The 24,833-nt window shown below is 36.4% G+C and overlaps 1 protein-coding gene across 3 annotated transcripts in view; it reads left to right on the top strand.

Annotated features, from left to right (window-relative positions):
* Positions 1-335: 335 nt before the first annotated feature.
* Positions 336-24,833, top strand: part of LOC306862120 (E3 ubiquitin ligase RNF121) — a 151,791-nt gene continuing 127,293 nt past the window's right edge. For 2 of the 3 annotated variants that reach the window (XM_079404761.1, XM_079404763.1), the window contains exons 1-2: positions 336-456; positions 18,396-18,433. In XM_079404761.1, the coding sequence (XP_079260887.1) occupies positions 379-456; positions 18,396-18,433 (116 nt within the window). In that variant the 5' untranslated portion in view covers positions 336-378. The remainder of the gene's footprint in view (positions 457-18,395; positions 18,434-24,833) is intronic. The other variant, XM_079404762.1, reaches the window with a different exon arrangement.

Genomic DNA, 24,833 nt, shown 5'->3' with positions numbered 1-24,833 from the left:
TTTCCATCTTTAGAGTTTCTTAGATATAGATTTAATATTTATCACAATAATTATACCTTTTGTGATGTTGATATTGAAACGACTACATTTATTATTTGACTGTTCATTCAGTAGAGCCTTTTTGTCTGATACATTCGAGTGGCTCAAAGTTTCAATCAAGCTGTAATTTTCTAAAAATGATATAATTTTTGGTTTATTAATGGAAGATGTATTTACTCAATTTGTACTGAATATTCTCAACCCGTCTCTGTAACCCGGAAGTGTGTGCAAAACAGCACAGGTAGGTGGCGATATGCACAAAGAATGCAGCGCACCAAAAAACGGAAGAAGAAGAAGAACCCGGAAGTGTCTTGAACAGTCGGATTGTAAGCGTTGAAGATGGCAGGAGTGTTTGAGGTGGAGGTTGACGGTGTGGAACATAACCATGGACATGGACATCGCGACGAGGCTTCTCAGGTTGGATAACAACTGTTTGTGGATGATGTAAAATATGCGCGAGGTTTGCTGACTGTTTATTGACTGTCTGATAATCACTAATAATTAGATTGTACTGGGGATTTTTTTTTTTTACATTTTATTTTGTTTATTTATTTTCTTTTTTAACCAGTTCAAAACTCACTCCAATTGTTAGAATTTTGTTTATAATATAATTATATTTTGTTATAACTGTAAACAAGTAAACACAAACAGTAATTCAAGTTCAAGCTTTTTACGATACAAATCGTTGCAAAGCAGCTCTACAGGAAATTAAGTTTCCACAATATATTTATATATTGCAGAACCTTAGTATATTTAACTTATGGCAAAATTTGGTAATTCTGTATGTTGTCTGAGCTTTGGCATCCTCTGAGGTCCTCTGAGGGGTTGGCATAATCTTTTCTCAGGTGTTCGGTCATTTTAGATCATTTAAGCATACCTGCAAACTTCCCAGCTAACACAAATACGTAACTGCAACGTAATCAAAAATCGCGTTTGGTCTCGTACTGTATCGTGTATCTTGTCAGTGTGTGCACTTGCTTGGCCATTTGTAGTTGATAAACAGGAAAGTGGGTTCAAGCGCCAGCAGAAGGCAGTGTAACGAAGTGGTCTTTAAGAGAAGCAGTCTATCAGCGGAAGTTTAAAATCAGCTCGTTATTATACCGCGGCAGTCGTCGTGTGAAGCCCTCTTAGTGTGAAGACCAAAGAGTGTAAAGACCATCGACTCTACCGTGCGACTCCACCGGGCAGGGACACCGGCAAGGGATAGTAGTAGCTTTTTATTTAATTTTTTCATTGATATGTTTATTATTGAAATGTTGTTGTTATATGCATGTGTTAATTTTATTTAATTTCTTTATTTTCTTAAATATGTGGGTAGATAGTATTTATAGAGTTGTAACTTTTTAGTTTTAGTTACTTTTTCTTATTTGTAAGTCGCTTTGGACAAAAGCGTCTGCTAAATGACTAAAGTAAAAGTAAGTAAGTAATCTGGTGACCAAAGTTACGTCGTGGCGACGTAACTAGTTACGTTGTGGCAACCGGAAAAGTGAAAGGTGCGTATACGTCGCCACGACGTAACTTTGTGACGTTGCTAGTTCGTAACTGCGACGTCGTGGCAACGTTGCGGATCAATAGTTGTGTGCTGGTAATCAGTTGGTAATTTTTTATAATTATTTATTTTCTATGGGCGGACATGCAGTAGTTTAACCTAATTTATGTCCTCATATGCCCAAACTAATTTAAAGGCTGTTTCAACAGCTGTGAATGATGAATACAGACTCGAAATGAATTTAATTAATTTATTTTGAAAAACACACACATATGAACAGTAAAATACACCCAAATTATTAATAAAAACATAGGATATACAGCTAAATATGAATGAAAGCATTCAGGAGGTTCCATGCTCAGCATCATTATAAACAGATATGCTATAGCATAATATTTGCTAGCAGACCATTCAGATAATTAAGGAAAGATACCATAATCATAGATGTATAAATATTAACAAAAGTACTTAAAATAGACTGTATAAACATCATTTTTTTAAAATATTGAAGATGTTTGTAAAACAGAACAATGACCAATTATAACCACATGTGAACATATTTCACACAAAAATGTAAATTCTGTCATTAATTACTTACCCTCATGTCGCTCCAAACCCATAAGACCCTTTAGTGCAGAACACAAATGAAGATATTTTTAACAGATGCCTTGTGTACGCAAAAAACAGCAACAACAAAAATATTATGTTTTTATTCACAAATTATGTATATCCAATGCATTTTCACAAAAGCAGAATGAGATGACCAGTTCTCACGCCAATGCAACACTGATGCATCATGGTGCTCTCGTGAACACATTATTTTGTAAATAAAAATGCAATGTTTTTTGTGCACACAAAACATTCACATCACTTCATAAATTGGAGGTTAAACAACTGGGGCCTGTACCATGATGGTGGCTAAACAACCTCAGGGTTACAGGATTAGTTTTGAGTTGACAAAACCAAACCAGTTCAATCCGGCTTTGTTGGTACCATGAAGCTGATCATCAACTTTCTCTGTAAACTCAGGCTTGATGCTGAGTTAATGGAGCTCGTGCACATGAATGTGTGACATCAGTAATGAGCAGCCAATCACATGCCTTGAAACTGTGATTCACTTCTCATGAGAGTCAGTGCGATTCACTACCAAAGATTAAGATTGAACAATATGAAGAATTTAAACACATTTACACAGCAAGATGAAACGATCGATCCATGAAAGAGGAAAATGTATCTTACCATATAAGTGCAAGTAAAATTTGTAAAGTTTATAATATTTAAAGATATAACAACACTTCAAAATTTAAACTCCTATGTAGTCATGTTTACAGCTATTGATTCTAAAACGTATTTATATTGCATATTATCTATATGTTTATATTAATGTAAAATAAAAGCTTAATAATTAAATTAAGATGGCTTGTGTAATGGATTAAGGGTATAATAATTATATAAATAATAAAAAATAATAATCTCTAAAAATCAGATGATTTTATCTTTAAAAATGTTTTATGTAGCGTCCTTTAATTTGGAGTAAGAGAAACTGGAGGAGTGGCTTTATTGCATCAGAGATGTCACTTTGCTTGAAGCTGATTGGTCAAATTTCGGTTTGAGATCTCTAAACCAGAGCATAACCTGCCCCGGAGCTGGTTAGCTGTGGAGCGCAAGTTACTATGGCGATGAACACTGCTAAATGCCAAACCACTTTCATGGTACCTAAAACCCAGAGTTGGTGCAAACTAAACTGAAACTTACCAGAAGATTTCTCAGATTTCATTAAAAAGATCTACATTTATGTTTCAAAGATGAAAAAAAGTCTTAAAGGTTTGGAGCAACATGAAGGTGAATGATGAAAATTTTTGGTAAATCGGTTCCCTCAGGCGCACCAGTAGATTTCTGCCAGATCTCTGTTCTTCTGGTTCTTCTGCTCCTTCCACCATCCCAATCCTGGATTACTGAGCCACGACAGAAGTTTCCACTTTGAATGCTTTAGCCTGGCGGTTTTTTCACCAGCATCTAAAGTGAGCAAGAAAACAATAACCCAGAAGAGTGAGGACTTACAGGATAAGAACAGTTTTCTAGAATTTTCAGCACAGTTTTTTGTCACTTCCTATACAGGGCTCCAGACTGTTTTGTAACCGATTTTTCTGCCGGTGCAAGTAAATTTTGTGAGCACTAGCACAACCACCACATTGCCCCAGCTCATAAGCGCTGCTATTTCTGTTGCATATGAGAAACATCAAACAGCAAGCGAAACAAAAGCTAGTGAAACCGCGCTACTCGTTTGAGCTGTGCAGCGAGGACCGTTTATCAGCTCGGATCAGTGCAGAGCAAACAAACTTCTCCGAGCTCAGAACAGGTTTACTCAGGAAGCAGTGTTGATTTCGTGTTACTGTACAGTGCTCAGAGATCCAGTGAGAAGCACTTGAATTTGCTGCAGAATGAATAAGGTTGCCGTGAGCTCTAGTGAGAAGCATTCAAATTCTGCACAGAAATCTGTTATAAACAGTGCTGACATATAACCAGAAGTAACGCTAACTATAACCATGGTGTTTCATTACATTATGCATATCAGGGTTTGTACAAACTTTTGAGAGAAATTCAAGCACATTTAAGTATTTCACACAGCTATTTACAGCACTTTAAAACTCTAAAAAGCATATGATTAAAATGTTATTTTTAAAGGGATGACCAAAATATACTTTGTGGTAAACAAACACATTTGTAAAAAAAAACGGGCATCAAATTACCACTATAACCAGAAGATGGCAGCAGAGGAACACTTATAGGCTTATTAGTCATTCATTTCTACTTTTTACTTTACATTTTGAAATTATAAAATCACTATTATTAAAATTTTAAATCATACACAAAAAAGAGCAAACGTTTACAAAATTTGTTTTCTTGATTAAGTAAGAAAAGTCACAAAATGCCTTGAAAAACAAACTTCTCTGACTGATTCACACAAAGCAAGAGAGCTCCTTTTATAATCACTGAAGTTGTTGGTCAGTTCCATATAATACTACAGAAGAATTAATGGTACATTTAATAAGCGTAGAATGTTAATTTTCTATATAAAACTTACATTTTGCACATGTTACTGTTGTTAATAAAAGTATTTTTATTAACTTTCTAACTCAAGCTCAGTGCTTTACTGTCACGTGTGCATTACCAAGAAATAAATGTGTAATATTACTAGTAACTACACTTATTAATGCAAAACTATAATAATTTTATGATTTAATTATCTTTATTTTTAATACCGCCCACACACCACCCCAAGCGCTACCAAATCTGCTTCTGGCGCCACCATCTGTAGAACTCAGTGGCGCTGGTGCCACTGCTCTCAAAAGTTAGTCTGGAGCCCTGCTATATATGCATTGCAAATGTGGTACAATTAAAATTACTATGCAAGTACTAAAAAAAACAGTCAGCTGCTGAAATGTTACAGTACATAAGAACCGCACCAAAACAGTGACTCTAAAATGGTTATAAAAACCAAACCAAATAATAAATACTGAGAATGTGTTTGACATTAAAAAAAAAAAAAAGAACTTACACAGCAAAAGATGCAGTGACCTGTGGCTAAATGGCCTTTGGTTTTATGTAGCTGTGATTGACACACAAACAAAAGGGGAAAAAAGATAATAGTGTCGCTGAATATGAGTCAAATATTGCATATCTCTGTGCAAATTAAAGTGTACTTATTCTTAATGAGTGATTATTAACTAATCAGTATGTCAGGGGTTCTCAACTTTGGCCCTCAAGGTCCACTGTCATACAGAAGTTGCGTCTCAATCAGCTTCATAGTTCGCTAGGTTGTAAATTAATATATTGTGCACATAAATTCAGGCACTGGTAAGGACAGTGGCTCACTACACACTGGTGACTATTTTCGTCCTCATTGTACAACATCACTACTGACATTTATGCACAACAGTAAAACTGATATATTTTTTTATGCTATTTTCAGCACATTATGATAAATACTTTGTTACATGTATGTGCAAGATTTCAGTCATAAATAAATATTTGCTAGATTAGACATTACCTGTCTAGTGATGTATGTTTATGCTGAAATATAATATTGGTTTGTGTTTTAAAATCTATCACGTGTCATTTTGTAGCGAATTATCTCTTAAGTTTTGAGCTTCAGAACTTCCTATAAGGGAATAGTGTTGTCAAAAATATGGATATTTCGATGAATATCGATACTGAAATATCTGAACGGTACCAATATTAATTTCCAGAAGTATGGATACACCGATACTAGCCGAGCGGTCACTTTCACTTCTCTCCAAAGGCGCGTGGACAAGCACCACACGTGACCGCACTCGTCTCCTTCGCTCTGGTTAAATAGCAGAAGTGAAGTGAATAGAAAGATGACTGCTCTGGTTGTTAAAGAACACAGCAGGAGCGCTATCTGTAGGGATCTATGATCTCCGCGATGCAGAGAACGCGCACGGAATCCAGTCATAAACACGGAATTTACAGTTTAACGCGGAATGTCACGGAATTTGTCAAAGTTTGGATGAATTAATCAAAAGTAGGTCATTACACTTAAATCAATCACGATATGGACTAGTATCTGTAAATATTAAGCTGCAAAAGTGGATTTAAATATGAATCCTGCATGTTCTGCGCGTCTCTGTGTGAATGTGCTGCACGTGCGGTTGTGTTTACTAATGTGGCGCTCCGGTGATTTCAGCGTCTGCCGTCTCAATGAGGACATAAATACATCAACAATATCTCCAGAACTGATCTGAAAGCACTTTACCAGCATTTTACCATTTAATTTGAGTAAAACTAGCGTCATATCATACACACACAGAACTTTAGAAGTATTCACGGCAACCCGTCAAAATAAAAGTTCGGTTTAACTTAAGCCTATTAAAGACCGTGTGCCAGAAATAGGCTATATTACTATTATTTAGTAGAATGTACATAATACTACTACTGTTCATTTTTTAAAAAGAAATAATCACAAAATATTTTAATTTTAATAGTAAATCCCCTTCATTTGCCAAAAATGTAAATGTTTAATTTTCATTAATTCAAATATAAATTAATTAAAATCGTTGTATGCCTTCATCTGATATCCAGTAAAATTTAAATACACAGCACAGAATTTCTGAGGGGGAAAACACATTTCATAAGGCTACTGTAAGAATAAATAAAACTTGTTTGTATGCATTCAAATAATAGACATACTAAAACACAGAATTTGGTAACAATAAAACATAAGGTGAGAAAAAAATAAAACATTTCATACGGCCCTAAACGTGTTATTTTTGTTACACTTTTAATAAATTAAATGTTAAATTGTAGAATTTTCATGATTTTAATGAATTAGACATGCTTTTAGATTAATAGCATTTAATTTGACCATTGGAAAAAAAAAAAGTCAAATGGAAATTCAAACGAAAAAAAACGGAATCCAGAAAAATTACAATGGAAAAAATTGAATGTAGAAAAAAATAAAACAGAATTTGGGGAAAAATAAAAGGGATTTCATAGGGCCCTATATCTGGAAAAATGTTGGTTATGAAGCAAATGAGAATATCAACAAATAGAACTTTGGATTTTAATTAGTACATGTATTAGTAAACTTTAGTTTCAATTAACATTTAACTAAGATTAATAAAAGATTAATAAATAAATCAACAAATGCAGTACCTCAAGACATTTTTTTGTTCATGTAAAATATACCGCATGTTCTCGACTTGTTACATTTATCTTTAAATTAAAAAAATTACCCCCTTAATATTGTGGCAATTTTTTTCTCCATGGTATCGAATATCGATATTTTACAAGGTATCGTATCGAAGTTAGAAATTCCAGAACATAGTGAGCATCGATGCTTCCTGGTTTTCACAGCTTTTTAGGGAGCAAACTAAATTTTGTGATTGAGACAGTCCTTAACCACTGACTACTGAGCAAGGGACCTGAGTGATTCACACCCAGAGTTTAGGTCCACACCTGATCACGCTCACCTGTTTGTGACTTTATAGTTAGTAAAACTGAAGAACTTGATTAATTTGTTCATGTGCACTGCACTAGGTTGGAGCAAAACTCTGCATGTAAGTGGACCTTGAGAGACAATGTTGAGATCTCCTAACATGACAATTCAGAGAGGCAGGATGACTTCTAGATTGATGACTTACAACACTGGTGTCCTGTCCTGGGCATGGAGGACCAACGTTCTGCAGAGTTTCTGGTGATACTTGATCAACTGCTCAGGTCTGCTTAATTGGGGTTGGAGTTAAACCAAACTAAAAAAAAGAGAAAGACAAAATAAAGTTAAAAATTATGATTCATAAATATGCACAACATCTGAAAATGCGCAAAGATGAGAAGAAAGCAATATGTTTAATGAGAACTTTCAACCCACTGAAAAATAAGAAGCAATATTAAGTCACAGATGCATTTTTATTTATTCTTGTTATTCTTATTATTATTCTTCAAATAAATTATAATTACCTTTTGGTTTATTGATGATTTTCAGTCTCTGAAATAGAAACATTCTATCAATTATGGATGGCATCATACATGCATCATATGTAACAATATTTAATAGGAGATCTAACACCATGTCTACACCGGATGGCCCAACAAAATACAATAGAACCTATAATTATATGATGATGAAGGATAATGTGACACTGAAGACAGGCATAATGATGCTGAAAATACAGCTTTGATCACTTTTTAAAACATACTGAAATAGAAAATAGTTATAAAAAAATGGTAATTTCACAATATTACTGTTTTACTGTATTTTAATCAAATAAATGCAGCAGTGGTGAGCATAAAAGACTTATTTCAAATACATGACAAATCTGACCCTTAAACTTTAGGCAGTGTATGTTTGAGGTATTACTTACTAGTCATATGGTTCATAATGTCTAGAGATGTTCTTCGACAGGAGATACTCTAGAGCACGGCCGTCAGCGTGGAAGAATCTAGAACATAAACAATCTGTCACAGAGCCAACAATATTTATTATACAATGCCAGGTTTATTATATATAAACTATAGCAGAGGTGACATGCAGAAAAGAAAAATAATAATTTACAGAATATACAATTTAATAACAATGTACATTATAGGTTTACTTATTTAGTAATGCTCTTACAGTGTTACATATGTCAAAGCCTTCTGTGTCATAGAAGGTTTTTTCGGACACTTCTGAAATCTCAGAACAAGTGGTATCAATATGTGTTTAAAGATCAAAACCTGCTTGAAGTTTCAGCCCATTTTCACGCTCTGTGTAAGTGATGTATCCGATTAACTGTACAGTAACGTTACATACTTTTAGGTTAAATTAATTAGTTTACTTCCATTCATCCTTTGACAACTTGCCAGCAAAACCTTTATATAAAAAAACGCTCATCTACACATAAGATGCCATTAAAAGCCCAAACTTTCAGAAACAAGAGCTCAAGTCTATACGTTAGTAAGTTACCTTTTATAGTTAGCCTCACGGTTGAGATGCTAACGGACTTTTTCCGAAGACACTAAACCATTTCTATAAAGTAAATATTCAACAAAAGCGTGTCATTTACATGAAAAAAAGTGTCAGGAACACTTGTATGCACTATTTGTGTAATTTTAGAGACTAAACTTACCTGAAATGAGTGAAAACAGCAGTGAGAGACGGCTTTTAGCTGTTTGACAGTTGAGCTGCTGCCCCGTTTCCATGGAGACCTCCTCAGCTCCAGCTCAGCGCGTGCACAGTAAAGCACGTAGAAGTCACGCAGAATTTACGTAAATATATTATAATATATAATATAATAGCTTTAGAAATGGTAAACGTGGTGTAGAAATAACAATGAAAAAACATTGATTAAAAACTAAGGCGTATAAATAGGAATATATTTTTTCGTACACATTAATACATGCATCATGAACAATTTTTTAAACTTTGTTTTATGTATTTTTAAAATATATTTTCAAAATATATTTCAATATATTTAACACTTCTACATTCCTATGGGTGTAATTAATGTGAATTTATTAATAGGGCTATATAAAGGTAGTTTATGATGGTTTTTGAACTACTGAGATGTTTAATATGTTTTTAAGGATGCATTATAGGCATATTAATATTATATAAATGATTGTTAACAGGTGTAGCCTACTACACAGCGCAAGCGTTTTCAAAGAGATAACCCACTGTCATGCCAAATATACAGTATATTTACATATAGTTTGCGAATATTAATAACAAATAATCTATGGGATGTGCAGGTTGTGCGGTGACACATAACCTGAAACTATACATCTATTTATTCACTTCCTATATTAAAAGCAGTCGTCCATATTTGACTTGGTGAAAAGAAACACATTTTATCTTTAAGGAACGTTCAATCTTGTGTCTGAAGTTTAATTAAATAGCATTATGGTAATCAGAGAGCATATAAAGAATGTACACATATTACGTGCATACGACGTTGCAGTTACGTTGTCAGTAAGTCATGAAGTTACCAACATATTACGATTAGAGTACCTATCTGGGACGTTCTTGGTTATCTTGTTACGTTAGGAGGACGTACTGATGACGTTGTGAGTTGGTAATGAGATGGTAATGAAATTACGTGCATTCGACGTCGTGGTTACGTTGCCTATTGGTAAGTCATGAAATTACCAAAAATTACCAATACGTTATGTAACGGTTACGTCTTGTGTTAGCAGGGTTGTCGCTTTTCGGCGACAATCGCCGCTTTTATTGTCAATTGGGTCATTCACGTGAATCGTGTAGAACCGGAGAGTTTTTTTTGGGGGGGGGGGGGGGGGGGGGTGTCTTGCGTTAATTGACATCTGGGCCGATCGGAATCTCTACTGAGCTCGCGCCTGTCAAGAGAGGGAGGTGGGCTTGCGTGCCATGTAGGACAGGCCATTATTGGACAATTCTTATAAATGACATTTTTTCTGGACCAATCGGAATCTCAGCGCTTGGTTCAGGATCTTGAAAAGCACTGCCATCTGTGTTCGCGCCTGTCAAGAGACACCTGACCTAATGTGGAAACTGATGGAAATTGAATTCAAGGTAAATCAGTCTTTTTGGAGCGAAACAACAGATATTTGTTTGCTTAAGTCAAATAACGTCAGCTAAGTTAGCGTTTTTTTTTCATACAGTTAGCCTATGCTTCGAGCAAAATGCTTAATAGCAAGCAATACAAGCGGATCCAATGCTGGAATTTCCGTTAGCAAGATAGCAAATTTTCTAGCCATCTAACATTGTTAGCTAGTTTTAATGTTAATTCCTGCATTATCTGACCGTCTTGCTAACTGAAGTTAACCATTTAGCTTGCTACGTAAGTATATAGTATTTCAGATAGCCAACTTAGGTTGCAACCTTATCATTAGCCCCTAACTTAAGCCAGGTGCTCTGCCCTGAGTTCTGGCTACTACTCCAATTCTGAGCTACCCTGATTAACGACACGTTATGGAGGTTGTCGTGTGCGCAGCAGTCATTCAAGTCAGCTGGATGTAGCCCTACTTTTAAAGCGTTTTTGATGTGTTGATGTGGGTAGATGTGACTGTTTAGACAACAGCTGAGTAATACAGTGTAACAAAGCAATTTGACGTCTTGTTGCATTGGATGCGCCGCATTACTTGTAAACAATGTCTATTTAGAATCTGGCGAACGTGCAAGGCTAATGCGTTCACAGTGTCGGCGTCGCCCATTCTGCACCCCCCCCCAAACACTGTCACCTTTTTTTCTCTGATGAGTTTGCAGGTCTGTTTAAGGGTCGGATCCAGATTGAAGCTTCTGTAATTCCTAGTTACCATGGGATGTTCCCGTGGCAGAAACAGAGAAACAAATAGAGACATAATTATCGTAGCTGCTGTTCCATCTAAGCAAAAATGATTTGTTCAACCCAAGCTAAAGAATAATAATAATGTACATTTGATCAGATATAACTGCAGTACAAGATTAAAAGCTGCATTATGTGAATGCTTGGCTAAAGAGATGTCTTTAATCTAGATTTAAACCGAGAGAGTGTGTCTGAACACCGAACGTTATCAGGAAGGCTATTCCAGAGTTTGGGCGCCAAATGTGAAAAAGCTCTACCTCCTTTAGTGGACTTTGCCATCCTAGGTACTACCAAAAGTCCAGAGTTTTGCGACCTTAGGGAGCGGGTTGGATTGTAGCGTGGTAGAAGACAAGTTAGGTACGCAGGAGCTAAACCATTTAGGTCCTTATAGGCAAGTAATAATATTTTGTAAATGATACGGAACTTAATAGGTAGCCAGTGCAGAGATTGTAAAATTGGGCTAATATGATCATATTTTCTTGACCTGGTAAGAACTCTAGCCGCTGCATTTTGGACTATCTGTAGCTTGTTTATTGAAGATGCAGGACAATCACCTAGCAGTGCATTACAATAGTCCAGTCTAGAGGTCATGAATGCATGAACTGGTAGAAACAGGTAGCATGTTTCAAAGCTTGGCAATGTTTCTAAGATGGAAGAATGCTGTTTTTGTAACATGGGAAATATGATTTTCAAAGGACAAGTTGCTGTCTAATATAACACCCAGATTTTTGACTTTAGAGGACGTAACAGTACATCCGTCTAGTTGCAAATTGTAATGCAAGAGATTTTGCTGTTTTTGGTACAATAAGTAATATCTCTGTCTTATCTGAATTTAATAGGAGGAAATTATTGGTCATCCAATCTTTTATATTTTTACACAATCTGTTAGCTTAGTTTAGAAGTTTCATCTGGTCTTGTTGAGATATATAGTTGAGTATCATCAGCATAACAATGAAAACTAATCCCGTATTTTCTAATAATATTACCAAGGGGTAACATGTATATTGAAAATAGCAGAGGACCTAGGACAGATCCTTGTGGTACTCCATACTTTACTGGTGATAATTGAGATTGACTCCCCATTTAAATGAACAAAGTGGTAGTGATCGGACAGGTAGGATCTAAACCATCTTAAAACCTGCCCTTGAATACCAGTATAGTTTTGTAATCGATCTATGAGTATGTCATGGTCTATAGTGTCGAACGCAGCACTAAGATCAAGTAATACTAGCAATGAGATGTAGGGCTGCAACAAACTATTATTTTGATAATCGATTAACCTAACGATTATTAGAACGATTAATCGACTAATCGTCAATTACTTCACTGATTAATCAGTAGACTTTGATTTTTCAGCTTTTGCAATTAGTTAAAATATTAAGTTATACATATTCCAACATAAAGGTCACTTCAGCTTTAGAGAAGCATATTATTTAATTACATTTATTATATAATTAATTGGTAACACTTTACAATAAGGTTCATTAGTTAACATTAGTTAATATGAACTAACAATGAACAACACTTCTACTACGGAACCCATTATGGGAAATGGTATGGTGGTAGGAAAAATTTGGGGTGGGAGGAAAAAATATTTTTCAAATATTTTGCGTTCTCTTTCAAAACTTTCTCTCGCAAAACCAGTTGAGTTCGGACAAAATCTTCCTGTTTACTTTACAGCTTGCAGTGGTTCATACAGCTCCGCATGTTCACAATGGAGCAGTTCATAGTTTTATTTTGAACTTGTACTCAAATAAAGAAATACGTCAGTCCTTTCTACCCTTAATGTGGCAAAAGTTTTGCGAGGGAACACAAAGTTTCACAAGGGAACGCAAAAGTTTTGCAAGAGACCGCAAAACATTTGAAAAATATATTTTCCTCCCACCCTGAATTTTTCCCACCACCATGCCCCATAAAGGGCTCCGTACTTCTACAGCATTTATTAATCTTAGATGATGTTAATTTCAGCATTTACTAATGCATTTATAAAAATCGCAAGTTGTGTTTTTTAACATTGGTAAATGCACTGTGAACATCAACAAACTATGAACAACTGTATTTTTATTAACCAACATCAACAAATATTAATACATAAATGTAATAAATGTATTGTTCATTCAAGTTAATTAATACTTTAACTAATGTTAACAAATGATACCTTACTGTTAAGTGTTACCAATTAATTATACAAATAGATGTATTTGGCACACAAAATGAGATGACCGACAGAGACACTCTCTCACCATTTAATTAGTTACATGAAAAAGTAACTGAATGACACATTATTCTGCCAAATATCTCCTTTTGTAAGTCATATAGATAAGAAACAAAATAAAGGTAAGTGTTAAGACGCTTTTGGATAGAGTATTTTATTCGCAACATAATGTCTTAAAATACAGTATAGGGTTATGATAACCAAAACAGTTCAGAGCAGATCAAGCTTTGATCTCTGTAAACCAAACTGTCACTTTAATAAAATAATTTTTCTCTCTTTAATAAAAATATTTTATCATTAGCTAGCTCCACACTGAGCTGCTTTATAACAGAAAATCAAGTTGCAATTCTAACTGAAGGCGACACTGATTCTGTTTTTCATGTTTAACACAGTAAAGCTGCTTGAATTAAGGCTATCTATTGCATAAAGTACGGACTTTACTGGAGTAACGTTACTGAAAAGCAGAGCTCATGCAAGCATCCACATTGTAATCAGATGAATTTTTAACTGCTGCTTTCACACTGCTGTCAGTTTTTGTTGTGTTTATTTCGTTACTGAGAGGAAAGCACGCAATATACAGGGTGGGCCATTTATATGGATACACCGTAATAACATGGGAATGGTTGGTGATATTAAAGTCCTGTTTGTGGCACATTAGTATATGTGAGGGGGCAAACTCCTCAAGATGGGTGGTGACCATGGTGGCCTTTTAGAAGTCGGCCATCTTGGATACAACTTTTGTTTTTTCAATAGGAAGAGGGCCATGAAAAAATATCATATCACAATTTATTTTTTTGAAATATCACGATTCTTTGTCATGTTGGTTTTACTGTTTTGCAAGTTGTCTGAGCAGTACAGCCAAACTAATAGGGATATTATAAAGACAAAGCCTTTCAAGGTAACAAAATAAAAAAAATGGCAGATATTTAGGCCAAAGTGGGCGAAGATAAAAATCATTTTATTTTTGTTATTAAAAAATAAGAACAAAGATACACATTACAACTATACATAATATACAAATAAAACAAACAGTGCTTTATTTTCAGGTACAATATGTGTGTTTAGCAGGAGCATTCAAGAAATTGAATGAACAAATATAAAAATAAAACGCTATATATACTGATTCCTAAAGCAACTGTATTAAAGTTCTGCAGTCAAGAATAGTGATTTTGTTTTGTTGTTTTATTATCGTTAAATTAATAGTTCACACTAGGGCTGGGCGATAATTCGATAACGATAATCAACGCGATATAATTTTCCTCGATTAAACGATATGAAGAGTTTGCTAAATGTTAGATATACTGTTTATGCGGCAAAAGCCGCATAAACTTTTAAGTACATTATACAATGCTAATTTATTTCTGTCAGGACTTCAAGTTAAATTGAACTTATTTTGACAAGTTGTAGCAGACCTTTTGAGTTTAGTGTATTTGACAATGGTTTTTCTCAAATAAAACTGGTTTTCTCTCAGAGCAGCTCTGCTGATGTTCATGTTTATGAAAACACCATTAGTGTCATGCATGCGTACTTCAGTATGTAGTAGATAAAACGGCGCCACTCATATCTACTTTTGATTTATCCATCCATCAGATTGCGCGTTTTAAGTGACAACCTCGTTAAGGTTATACTGTAAATCCCATGTTCACGACTGCACCGGGATTCCCTCTGTATCATGGAAATTATACGGCCTTATAACTTGTTAAAAATGCAACATACCTTTATGTGCACGGAGGGATGATGTCCGCGAATATGAGCGAACATGTTGGATGTATTGCCTGCTTTTGCAGCCACTTTGCGTTCACATTTTTGCAAATTGGATTCGTCTTCAAGGACAAACCCACGTTCGTGTTTTTTTTTTAATATCCAAAGTATTCCCATACTGCAAATTTAAATTTTTTTTCGGCGGGGGATGGAGATTAGATACAATATCTGTCTCTGTCATTTCAGCAGAGTGAAACAGCCGAAATAAATTGCATATGCGCGGGTGAGATTATATATACAGTGGGTACGGAAAGTATTCAGACCCCCTTAAATTTTTCACTCTTTGTTATATTGCAGCCATTTGCTAAAATCATTTAAGTTCATTTTTTTTCCTCATTATTGTACACACAGCACCCCATATTGACAGACAAACACAGAATTGTTGACATTTTTGCAGATTTATTAAAAAAGTAAAACTGAAATATCACACGGTCCTAAGTATTCAGACCCTTTGCTGTGACACTCATATATTTAACTCGGGTGCTGTCCATTTCTTCGAATCATCCTTGAGATGGTTCTACACCTTCTTTTGAGTCCAGCTGTGGACTCAAAATTAGGAAAGCCACACACCTGTCTATATAAGACCTTACAGCTCACAGTGCATGTCAGAGCAAATGAGAATCATGAGGTCAAAGGAACTGCCTGAAGAGCTCAGAGACAGAATTGTGGCAAGGCACAGATCTGGCCAAGGTTAAAAAAAATTCTGCTGGACTTAAGGTTCCTAAGAGCACAGTGGCCTCCATAATCCTTAAATGGAAGACGTTTGGGACGACCAGAACCCTTCCTAGAGCTGGCCGTCCGGCCAAACTGATTTATCGGGGGAGAAGAGCCTTGGTGAGGGAGGTAAAGAAGAACCCAAAGATCACTGTGGCTGAGCTCCAGAGATGCAGTCGGGAGATGGGAGAAAGTTGTAGAAAGTCAACCATCACTGCAGCCCTCCACCAGTCGGGGCTTTATGGCAGAGTGGCCCGACGGAAGCCTCTCCTCAGTGCAAGACACATGAAAGCCCGCATGGAGTTTGTTAAAAAACACCTGAAGATTCTCTGGTCTGATGAGACCAAGATTTTTGGCCTTAATTCTAAGCGGTATGTGTGGAGAAAACCAGGCACTGCTCATCACCTGTCCAATACAGTCCCAACAGTGAAGCATGGTGGTGGTGGCAGCATCATGCTGTGGGGGTGTTTTTCAGCTGCAGGGACAGGACAACTGGTTGCAATCGAGGGAAAGATGAATGCGGCCAAGTACAGGGATATCCTGGACGAAAACCTTCTCCAGAGTGCTCAGGACCTCAGACCGGGCCGAAGGTTTACCTTCCAACAAGACAATGACCCTAAGCACACAGCTGAAATAGCGAAGGAGTGGCTTCACAACAACTCCGTGACTGTTCTTGAATGGCCCAGCCAGAGCCCTGACTTAAACCCAATTGAGCATCTCTGGAGAGACCTAAAAATGGCTGTCCACCAACGTTTACCATCCAACCTGACAGAACTGGAGAGGATCTGCAAGGAGGAATGGCAGAGGATCCCCAAATCCAGGTGTGAAAAACTTGTTGCAACTTTCCCAAAAAGACTCATGGCTGTATTAGATCAAAAGGGTGCTTCTACTAAATACAGAGCAAAGGGTCTGAATACTTGGGACCATGTGATATTTCAGTTTTTCTTTTTTAATAAATCTGCAAAAATGTCAACAATTCTGTGTTTTTCTGTCAATATGGGGTGCTGTGTGTACATTGAGGAAAAAAAATGAACTTAAATTATTTTAGCAAATGGGTGCAATATAACAAAGAGTGAAAAAAATTAAGGGGGTCTGAATACTTCTGAATATATATTTTTTCATAATTTCTTTTTAAACCGTAGATATGATTACGGTAAGATAACCGTGTACGTTCAAACCGCGATAGACCGTCATACCGGTATATCGTTACAACCCTACTCGGATCAAAGTTCAAACTGCCGCGCGGCGCGAGCTCACTAGAGCAGATGCATTTACTTCGTCACGAAAAAACAAAAACAAAAAAAACCCCATATAAACCTGAGGTTGGTACAATTTTTTGCATGTTACTGATTTGAAAAAGGAACAAAAATTTACCACTGCATCCTAGCTCAAGCTACTATCAAATATGCATTTCTAAGAGACAAAAAAATGTATATTATTATTATCAGGCAACCCAAACCTGTTTCTTTTTTTTGAAACAATATCAACTCATTAGAACATGCAGAAACTAAGAAATTAATTTTTCCATTTAAATATATATTTTGTTACGGAAAATTAGCAAATGGTGCAAAATTCTGGCTTTAAACTTAGAAATAAAGGATTGACATTTATTGTGATAATTATCGATTTTGACTGATATGAAAAAAATTGTGATATCGTGATTTTTTTATTTTTTTTGGCCATATCACCCAGCCCTAGGATTACATAATTAGGTAATATTCGTTTTCGATTTGAATTCGTTCATTTAAAAGTAGAAACTTCAATCTTTCAGATATGGGAAAGGCTTTACTTTCATAGGGATTACATAATCAGATAATATTTGTTTTCGATTTGAATTCTTTCATTTAAAAGTAGACACTTCAAGCTTTTTAGATTCTATTGATTTTAGTCTTATATGCATCAGAGTATTTAAGGTTTCTCTGTGAATCAAGAAAACTGAATGTGAACGTGCCGGCGTGCGGAGGGTTAAAGCCGCTGCATTCAATTTTCTTTAGACGGTAAATTTAGAATTCAAATTCAATATTGATTTTAGAACTGTTGAAATGATTTACTATATATAACGGAAGTACTTTATAAGTAACGGTAATTAAATTACCTAAAAATGACCAGTAATCCCTTACTTTACTTTTTTAGTGGATAAGTAATTTAATTACTGTAACGCGTTACACCCAACACTGATTATAGTAGTCTAGCCTTCAGGTCAAAAATGCATAAATTAACTTTTCTGTTTTTGACTGAGAGAATAGAGATCTCATTAAATATTTAAAATATGAATGCCTTATTGCAATGTAATGTTGCACTTTTGTTTAGAAAATGTTGCTGTAACTTATTGCTGAAATTATTCATATTTCAACAGATCAGTCTGTCCGAGCGCTCACCAGAGGACAAGTGGAGGTCTGTATCTTTCTTTATTATGAATTTTAAGGATTTCCCCCCACCAATCTAAATTAAAAATCCTATACAGGATACTCTTTAAAGATTGTTTTGTAAAATCTAAATAAGCTTTACAGATCTTAGTACATGTTTAAACTATTTTTCATGTCACCCCCCCCCCCCCCCCCCCCCCCATTTTTGAAAATATACTTGAAAGTGCACTATTTAAAGTTAAATTGTTATTCATGAATGCTTTTGAGTACAGACTTAAGGTTGTCTCTTTAAAGAAGTGAAATCATTTAAAAAGATGAAAGTAAAAAAAAAAAGTTATAAAAGTTAAATTTATTGCAAAGAAAATGTATTCTACTATTTTTTTTTTATTTATATAAAATAAATTTTACAAAATAGGTTTTAATCCAAATTTGGCATCAAATTAAAGCCATATGTTTAAATAAGTTGTGTTCCAAATTTGAAGTTGATATAAAAAAAAAAATAGGTTACTGTAGCAAATTATAATCAAAAAGGAATTATATATAAATAATTACAATTATGATTAATTAAAATTATTTATATCGGCTGACCGTAATAACTGTAGCAGAATTAAATTGCCCTGAACTTATTTGTTCGTCCAGCGAACATTCAGTGTAAATTCATATCAACTCTAAGAAAGGATATTTTCTTGGCCACAGAAAATACTTTCCTAAGTATTAATACATTAGAGCATGTACTAAGGATCAAAAATTGTAAAGGGGCATTAATTTGCAAGGCAGAATCATAAACTCATGTTATTTGTGCACAAGAGTTTTATTAACTAAACACTAACGCAAACTAGTCTAACAAACAAACGAGCATACAATCGAGCATACAAATGAGAGTTGATGGATGAAACCATCAGGAAACCAGAGAATGAAGCTATGAAAAGAGTCAGTCAACCACCTGAATAAAACCATCAGCACCGTTTATAACGGGTTCTATAACTTATACTAAACCTCTGTTTCGTTTAGTTAAATGTACGATACTTGCATTGCATCCGGACACTCGTTCAACGACCAAAAGTCAATCTCGGATGAAAGTTCTGATGGTTTGGTGGTGTTGGAGTTCAAGTTCTTCTGGGTTTGAAGGGGGATGAACTTCAAAAGATGTTATTCTGGCTCGGTGGTAATTGGGAGTTTCTTCCCAGGTAGAAAGGGAAAAAGAGCTAAGAAAGAGATCTGCTGAGATCCGAGGATCCTTGGTTGAATGAAAAGTCAAGGCCGCAAGGCCTGGCACAAAAACTTAAGGGTCCAGAAAAGTTCTAGCTCACATCCTCTTAGGATCTAACAGAACCGCAGACTGGAGGCGGGTCACTGATGTGAGAGCTTTATCTGATATAGAGGTCACACCTCTGGGGAGTCAAAGAGCCAATGGTGACTTGAACTTTTGGAGGGAAAGTTTACGACTCTGTCACCATGCATGGTAATTTGCATATGAGCTGGATTGGAAGTTGAAATACAAACTATTAAAGATTCATAGAACACTTATATGCTGCATAGGTATCAACATATAATATACACTCTCAATTAGATAATCCAAAGACGAATTGATAGAGACCAAACATGGTATAAGTGAGGTAATATTAACTAGTGATCTATCATAAGCATGCATAAAACAGGATACAATACACAAGAACATATACAAGAACAGTAATAATATACACAATGACCTGAACATATGTGCGTTCATTCAAAGGTTTTTCTATGAGTTAATTAGAGAAGAGTCCATTTGTTATGGCATAATGTCTCTTTCCTAAGGGGATATGAAGTGAGTGTTGCTCTGCCTGGGTTCCTTTGAGCAATAAAACTAGTGTTATCAGATCAGTTGCCATGGAACTGGGGGCCTGAAGTCATTGACAGACATATACCCCTTTTCCACCAAAGCAGTTCCAGTGCTGGTTTGGAGCCAGAGCCTAGTTTCAAACCGGTTCTTTGTTTTTCGACACCCAAAGCACCAGCTCCGAACCAGTAAAAGCGGTTCGTAAGTAGCACCAAAACATTGCTGGGCTAGAAGGAAGAACCGCTTGCGTCAGGGGCTGGGGGCGGGGTTACAGTGACCAACAAGACGACAGAATCTTTTGACCGCCATATTTGAAATAGCAGCTAAACACGATGGACGTGATTAAGCAAAAACTGCAGTGGTCTGAGGAGGAAATAAGCTGTTTTCTTGTAATCTGGTCCTCTGCAGAAGTCCTGAATAAATTAGAGGGTGCTTCACGGATGAAACCGGTGTTGCAGCAAATTCAGCGCGAGATGGCTGCAGCGGGGTATGAGAGGAACGTCGAGCAGATTAGCAACAAACTTAAAAAACTTGAGGAGTACAGGGATCAAAAAAAGGACATCGGTCGAAGCGGCAATGGCCGGCCACGTCGAAACCCACATTTCGACGTGCTCGACTCCGTCCTCGGTGATAGACCAGCATGCCAGGTGACTGGGGCACTGAACTCGGCAACAATAACACTCGAGTCAGTGGTGGACGATTCTCTGCAGCAAAGTTGCACTGATCCTGGTAAGTTCAATTGTAATTTTGTTTCGTTTGTTGCCAGCCAGCTATGTATTTCTTAGCTGTTTAGTGAGGGATTAGTTTATCATAATTTTATTAGCATAATTTGCTAACGTTTGCCTAGCTAGGATTGTATTATCGGACATTTAAATGTTTAAAGTATCACATAACATTGTGGAAAATGTAGTGGACAGGGCATTTTTATTATTACAATTTTTTTAAAGCACTGTCGTCTTGTTTTTGTTTTTAGAATTGTCTGCCATCGATGATGCTGATGGCAATGTTAAGTTAGTGCCACCACTGGGCTGCAGCTCTCCCGCACCGATACATGTCCTGCATCTTCAGAACAGGACAAACGAGGTAAGATGCGCTGTGCAAATAGTGGTCAGACCATACACTATGCAAACGTTGAGATGTGTGTATTACTATCAGGTACTGAAATAATGGTTATATTATTCTTCATGTTGCTTAATGAACCAATTAAAATAGCTTTGATATATAAAATTATTACAGCAGGGCTTATCAAACCTGTTCTGGAGGCCCCCCCCCTACCCTGCAAATTTTGTATGTTTCCCTTATCTAACATTTATGTTTATGTTGTACACAGGAAAAAGGAAGAGAGACAGTACTTCAGAACTGATTCAGTATTTGGAAAGGGCAGATGAGAGGTTCTTGCAGCACTGCGAGGAAATGGAGGATTCCTCGCTCCAGGAAATGAGAGCAGACACCCGTTCTCTGCTTGGACTTATGGGGCGCATGGTAGCATTAATGGAGGCACAATCGCAAAAATGATTGCAAATCACACCATACCAGTATTTGTTTTCCAAAATTATTTTGGTGCACAATTTTTATTTTCATTAACTGCACTTTACATCGTTCAAAATTTTATAAAGAGTTTTGTCTATTTTTGCAATAAACAAATTTTTATGAATACAAATGTCTGGTTCAGTTTCTTTAATAAATGTAGGAGAATATAATACAATTTATGACATTGTATGTCCTCAAACACAAATGACCGTGTAACAAATGTGGCATTGGTGCAGTATAAAACAATTTAAAGAATCACTCGTTCCCTCTATTAAAGTGCATCATTAATGCAGCTCTGATGTCAGCCCGTTCTGCGTTAACATGCTCATGTAATGCCTGAGCAGGAGGCTGAATGTTTACACTCTTCAGTGAAATTCTCACCATGCTCCTCACAAATGTTATGGAGCACACAGCAGGTCAATGCCATTTTCTTGCTCAGCTCCAGCTTGCAGTCGTTTCTTTTTAGGAGGCACCTCCATCGTCCTTTTAATCTCCCGAAAGACATCTCCACAGCCAATCGCGCACTGCTGAGCCTGTAATTGTAAGTGTGTTGTTCATGGGTCAGTCTGCCAGTGTCAGAAAAGGGCTTAATTTGCCAATTCTGCATGGGGTATGCCGGATCACCTATCAGGTAATGTCCAACATCACAGCCACAGATGGTCACTTTGTTTTGCCCTAGTAATTCCCCCTCACTTAGGACCTCCCACAAATGTGACTGTCGTAGCACTCTGGCGTCATGCACACTCCCTGGTTAGCCAGCACAAACATCCCAGAAAAGACCTTTGCCATCCACAACTGCTTGCAGGACAATAGAATGCCTAAAATAGTCTCGTGGGTAGTCCTCTGGCGCAATTATTGGAATATGGGTTCCATCGATTGCACCCACACACTGTGGAACTCTCCAACGATTAAAGAAAGTGGCCATTTCTAACAATTTGTCAGCATCAGGCAATCTCAGGTGGACTGGAAGCAGCACCTTGATGACTGTTGCAGAATTCTTGAAGACAATTAAACAGTGCTGAGGCCTACCCCAAAAAGATGGCTGATGGTCCTGTATTCACTGCCCATGGACAGTTTCCAGATGGCAATTGCAACACTCTTTCGAACTGGGACACACAAACGGTACTTTGTGTTCCTTTTCCCCATGACATGCTTCACCTGACTACAGATGTGCTCAAATGATTCTGGGGACACACAAAAATTCTGCAGGAATTGTAAAGGAGTGAAATCCGGAACAATTGTGTCCCACCAGTGGTCAAATGTGGGTATGCCCACATTACAGGTGGCCTCCGCCTTGCCTTCAGCTGCAGGATTGCCTGTAAAGATAAAAATTAGGTGTAAGTTTCATTTATTAACAATAGGGGGGCTTTATATTTCCTATTAAGTATACAGTGCCGTATAAACACTATAAAATCAGTTGAGATGTAGCCGTGATGTGTCTATTAATTCATTTATATGCAAGTACCATTTAATAGGCATGCCTATTTAATTTTATGCACGAGTAACAATATATGGTGGTACGTAACTGCTTATGTTGTCTTTTCAGATATTCAGTTCTTTTCAGTCCTTCTTGTCCAGTGAAAAGCATGTATAAATCTGAATTTGTTCATGTTTAACATAAATAGATTGTGTTGCTGTTGACTGATCTACACACCAGTATAAAGTAGCATTGCCCTACAGCAGTACAATGCAACACAGGCTAGCAGCAGTGGTATTAATGCAAAAACATAAGGAATAGAACAACACTGACAGTAGACATTTCTGCAGTATAACTACTTTTGGTTTTAATACTGCAAGTGCTTTTTGCTTATAAGACGTTCTTCTGTTTAGGTAAATTGTACTTTCAGTGGAGTTTTAACTAACATTTCTGGATATTTCTTCCACCAATGTTTAAAACTTTTTTTCAATGCTAGGAGGGTATATGCTGAGGCTAACGTTGAGATGTTTGATGTTAACAATAAACATAAATGTGTTATATACTTACCGTTATTCTCGCTTGAAATCTTCGTCTATACAAATTACGGCGAGCTGCTCGAACACGTTGGATTCCCTGGGTTTGGATGCTGATGTAGATTCGCAAAGCCAACATCAATAGCAACGCAACGTCCGCCATTGTTTGTTTGTTTGTGTTTGGCGCTTTCGTGCTAGCGTTGCTGGGAAAAATTAGATGTAGTCGGTGACGTAACACCTGGCTCTGAATTGGCTGTCTAGCCTGTGGAAAAGCAACCGGTTCTTAAAGGGCTCGCCAGTCGAACCAACTAAGAACCGGCAATAGCACTGGCTCTGAGCTAGCACCTGGAACTGCTTTGGTGGAAAAGGGGTAATACTAGCACCCAGTATGTGTATTGGCTGAGTGGTCTGTGACTATTTGTTAATCTAATAACTAATTGATTTGTTAAATCAAATGCAAAATTGTGTGTCTGATTGGTCCAAATGCTACATTACTATGCAATTTTGTTTAGGCGTTATACCACAAACAACCACCGGGTGCCATTCAAACCCCATTTAATTTTTTTATGCATTTTTCCGTCACATATGTATCAATTTCTCTCTCAGTATAACTCCTATCACAAAATATGGAATCAAAAATGTGGAATCCTCCAAATATGGAATCTTGAGACTCAGACCTTTCCGATGATATGTATTTTGTCAAGATTATAAAAAGTTTTGATTCTATACGACCGTAAAACATTTGGAATAATACACCTCTCACTATGGGGGAGGAGCCCGCTAAAAGATTTGAAAGTACCATTTCTATGGTAACACAATTTCAAAACGATTTCAAAATGGTTTTCACAGGATGAATTTTGAGGTTTTAAGCTTTCAAATGATATATAATATATGTGGGGAAATCTCTATTTAGGTGTCTTGGACCTTTCCAACGATATATAGTTTGTCATGATTAGATTAGGATTTAATTGTAATATATTGAAATAAAGTTAGGTGTCCCGTATACGGGACGGTGAGAGTTAAACATAAACATTTTAAGCATAAACATTTTAGCACATGCACATGTAGAACAGTCCTTAAGACCTTTAAGAGTTTACAGGCAGAAGGAAATTTACAGTGTCAAAATTCC

This window comes from Barbus barbus (genome assembly GCF_936440315.1).
Source record: "Barbus barbus genome assembly, chromosome: 43".
NCBI lineage: Eukaryota > Metazoa > Chordata > Actinopteri > Cypriniformes > Cyprinidae > Barbus > Barbus barbus.
This window is presented reverse-complemented; position numbering and strand designations above follow the sequence as displayed.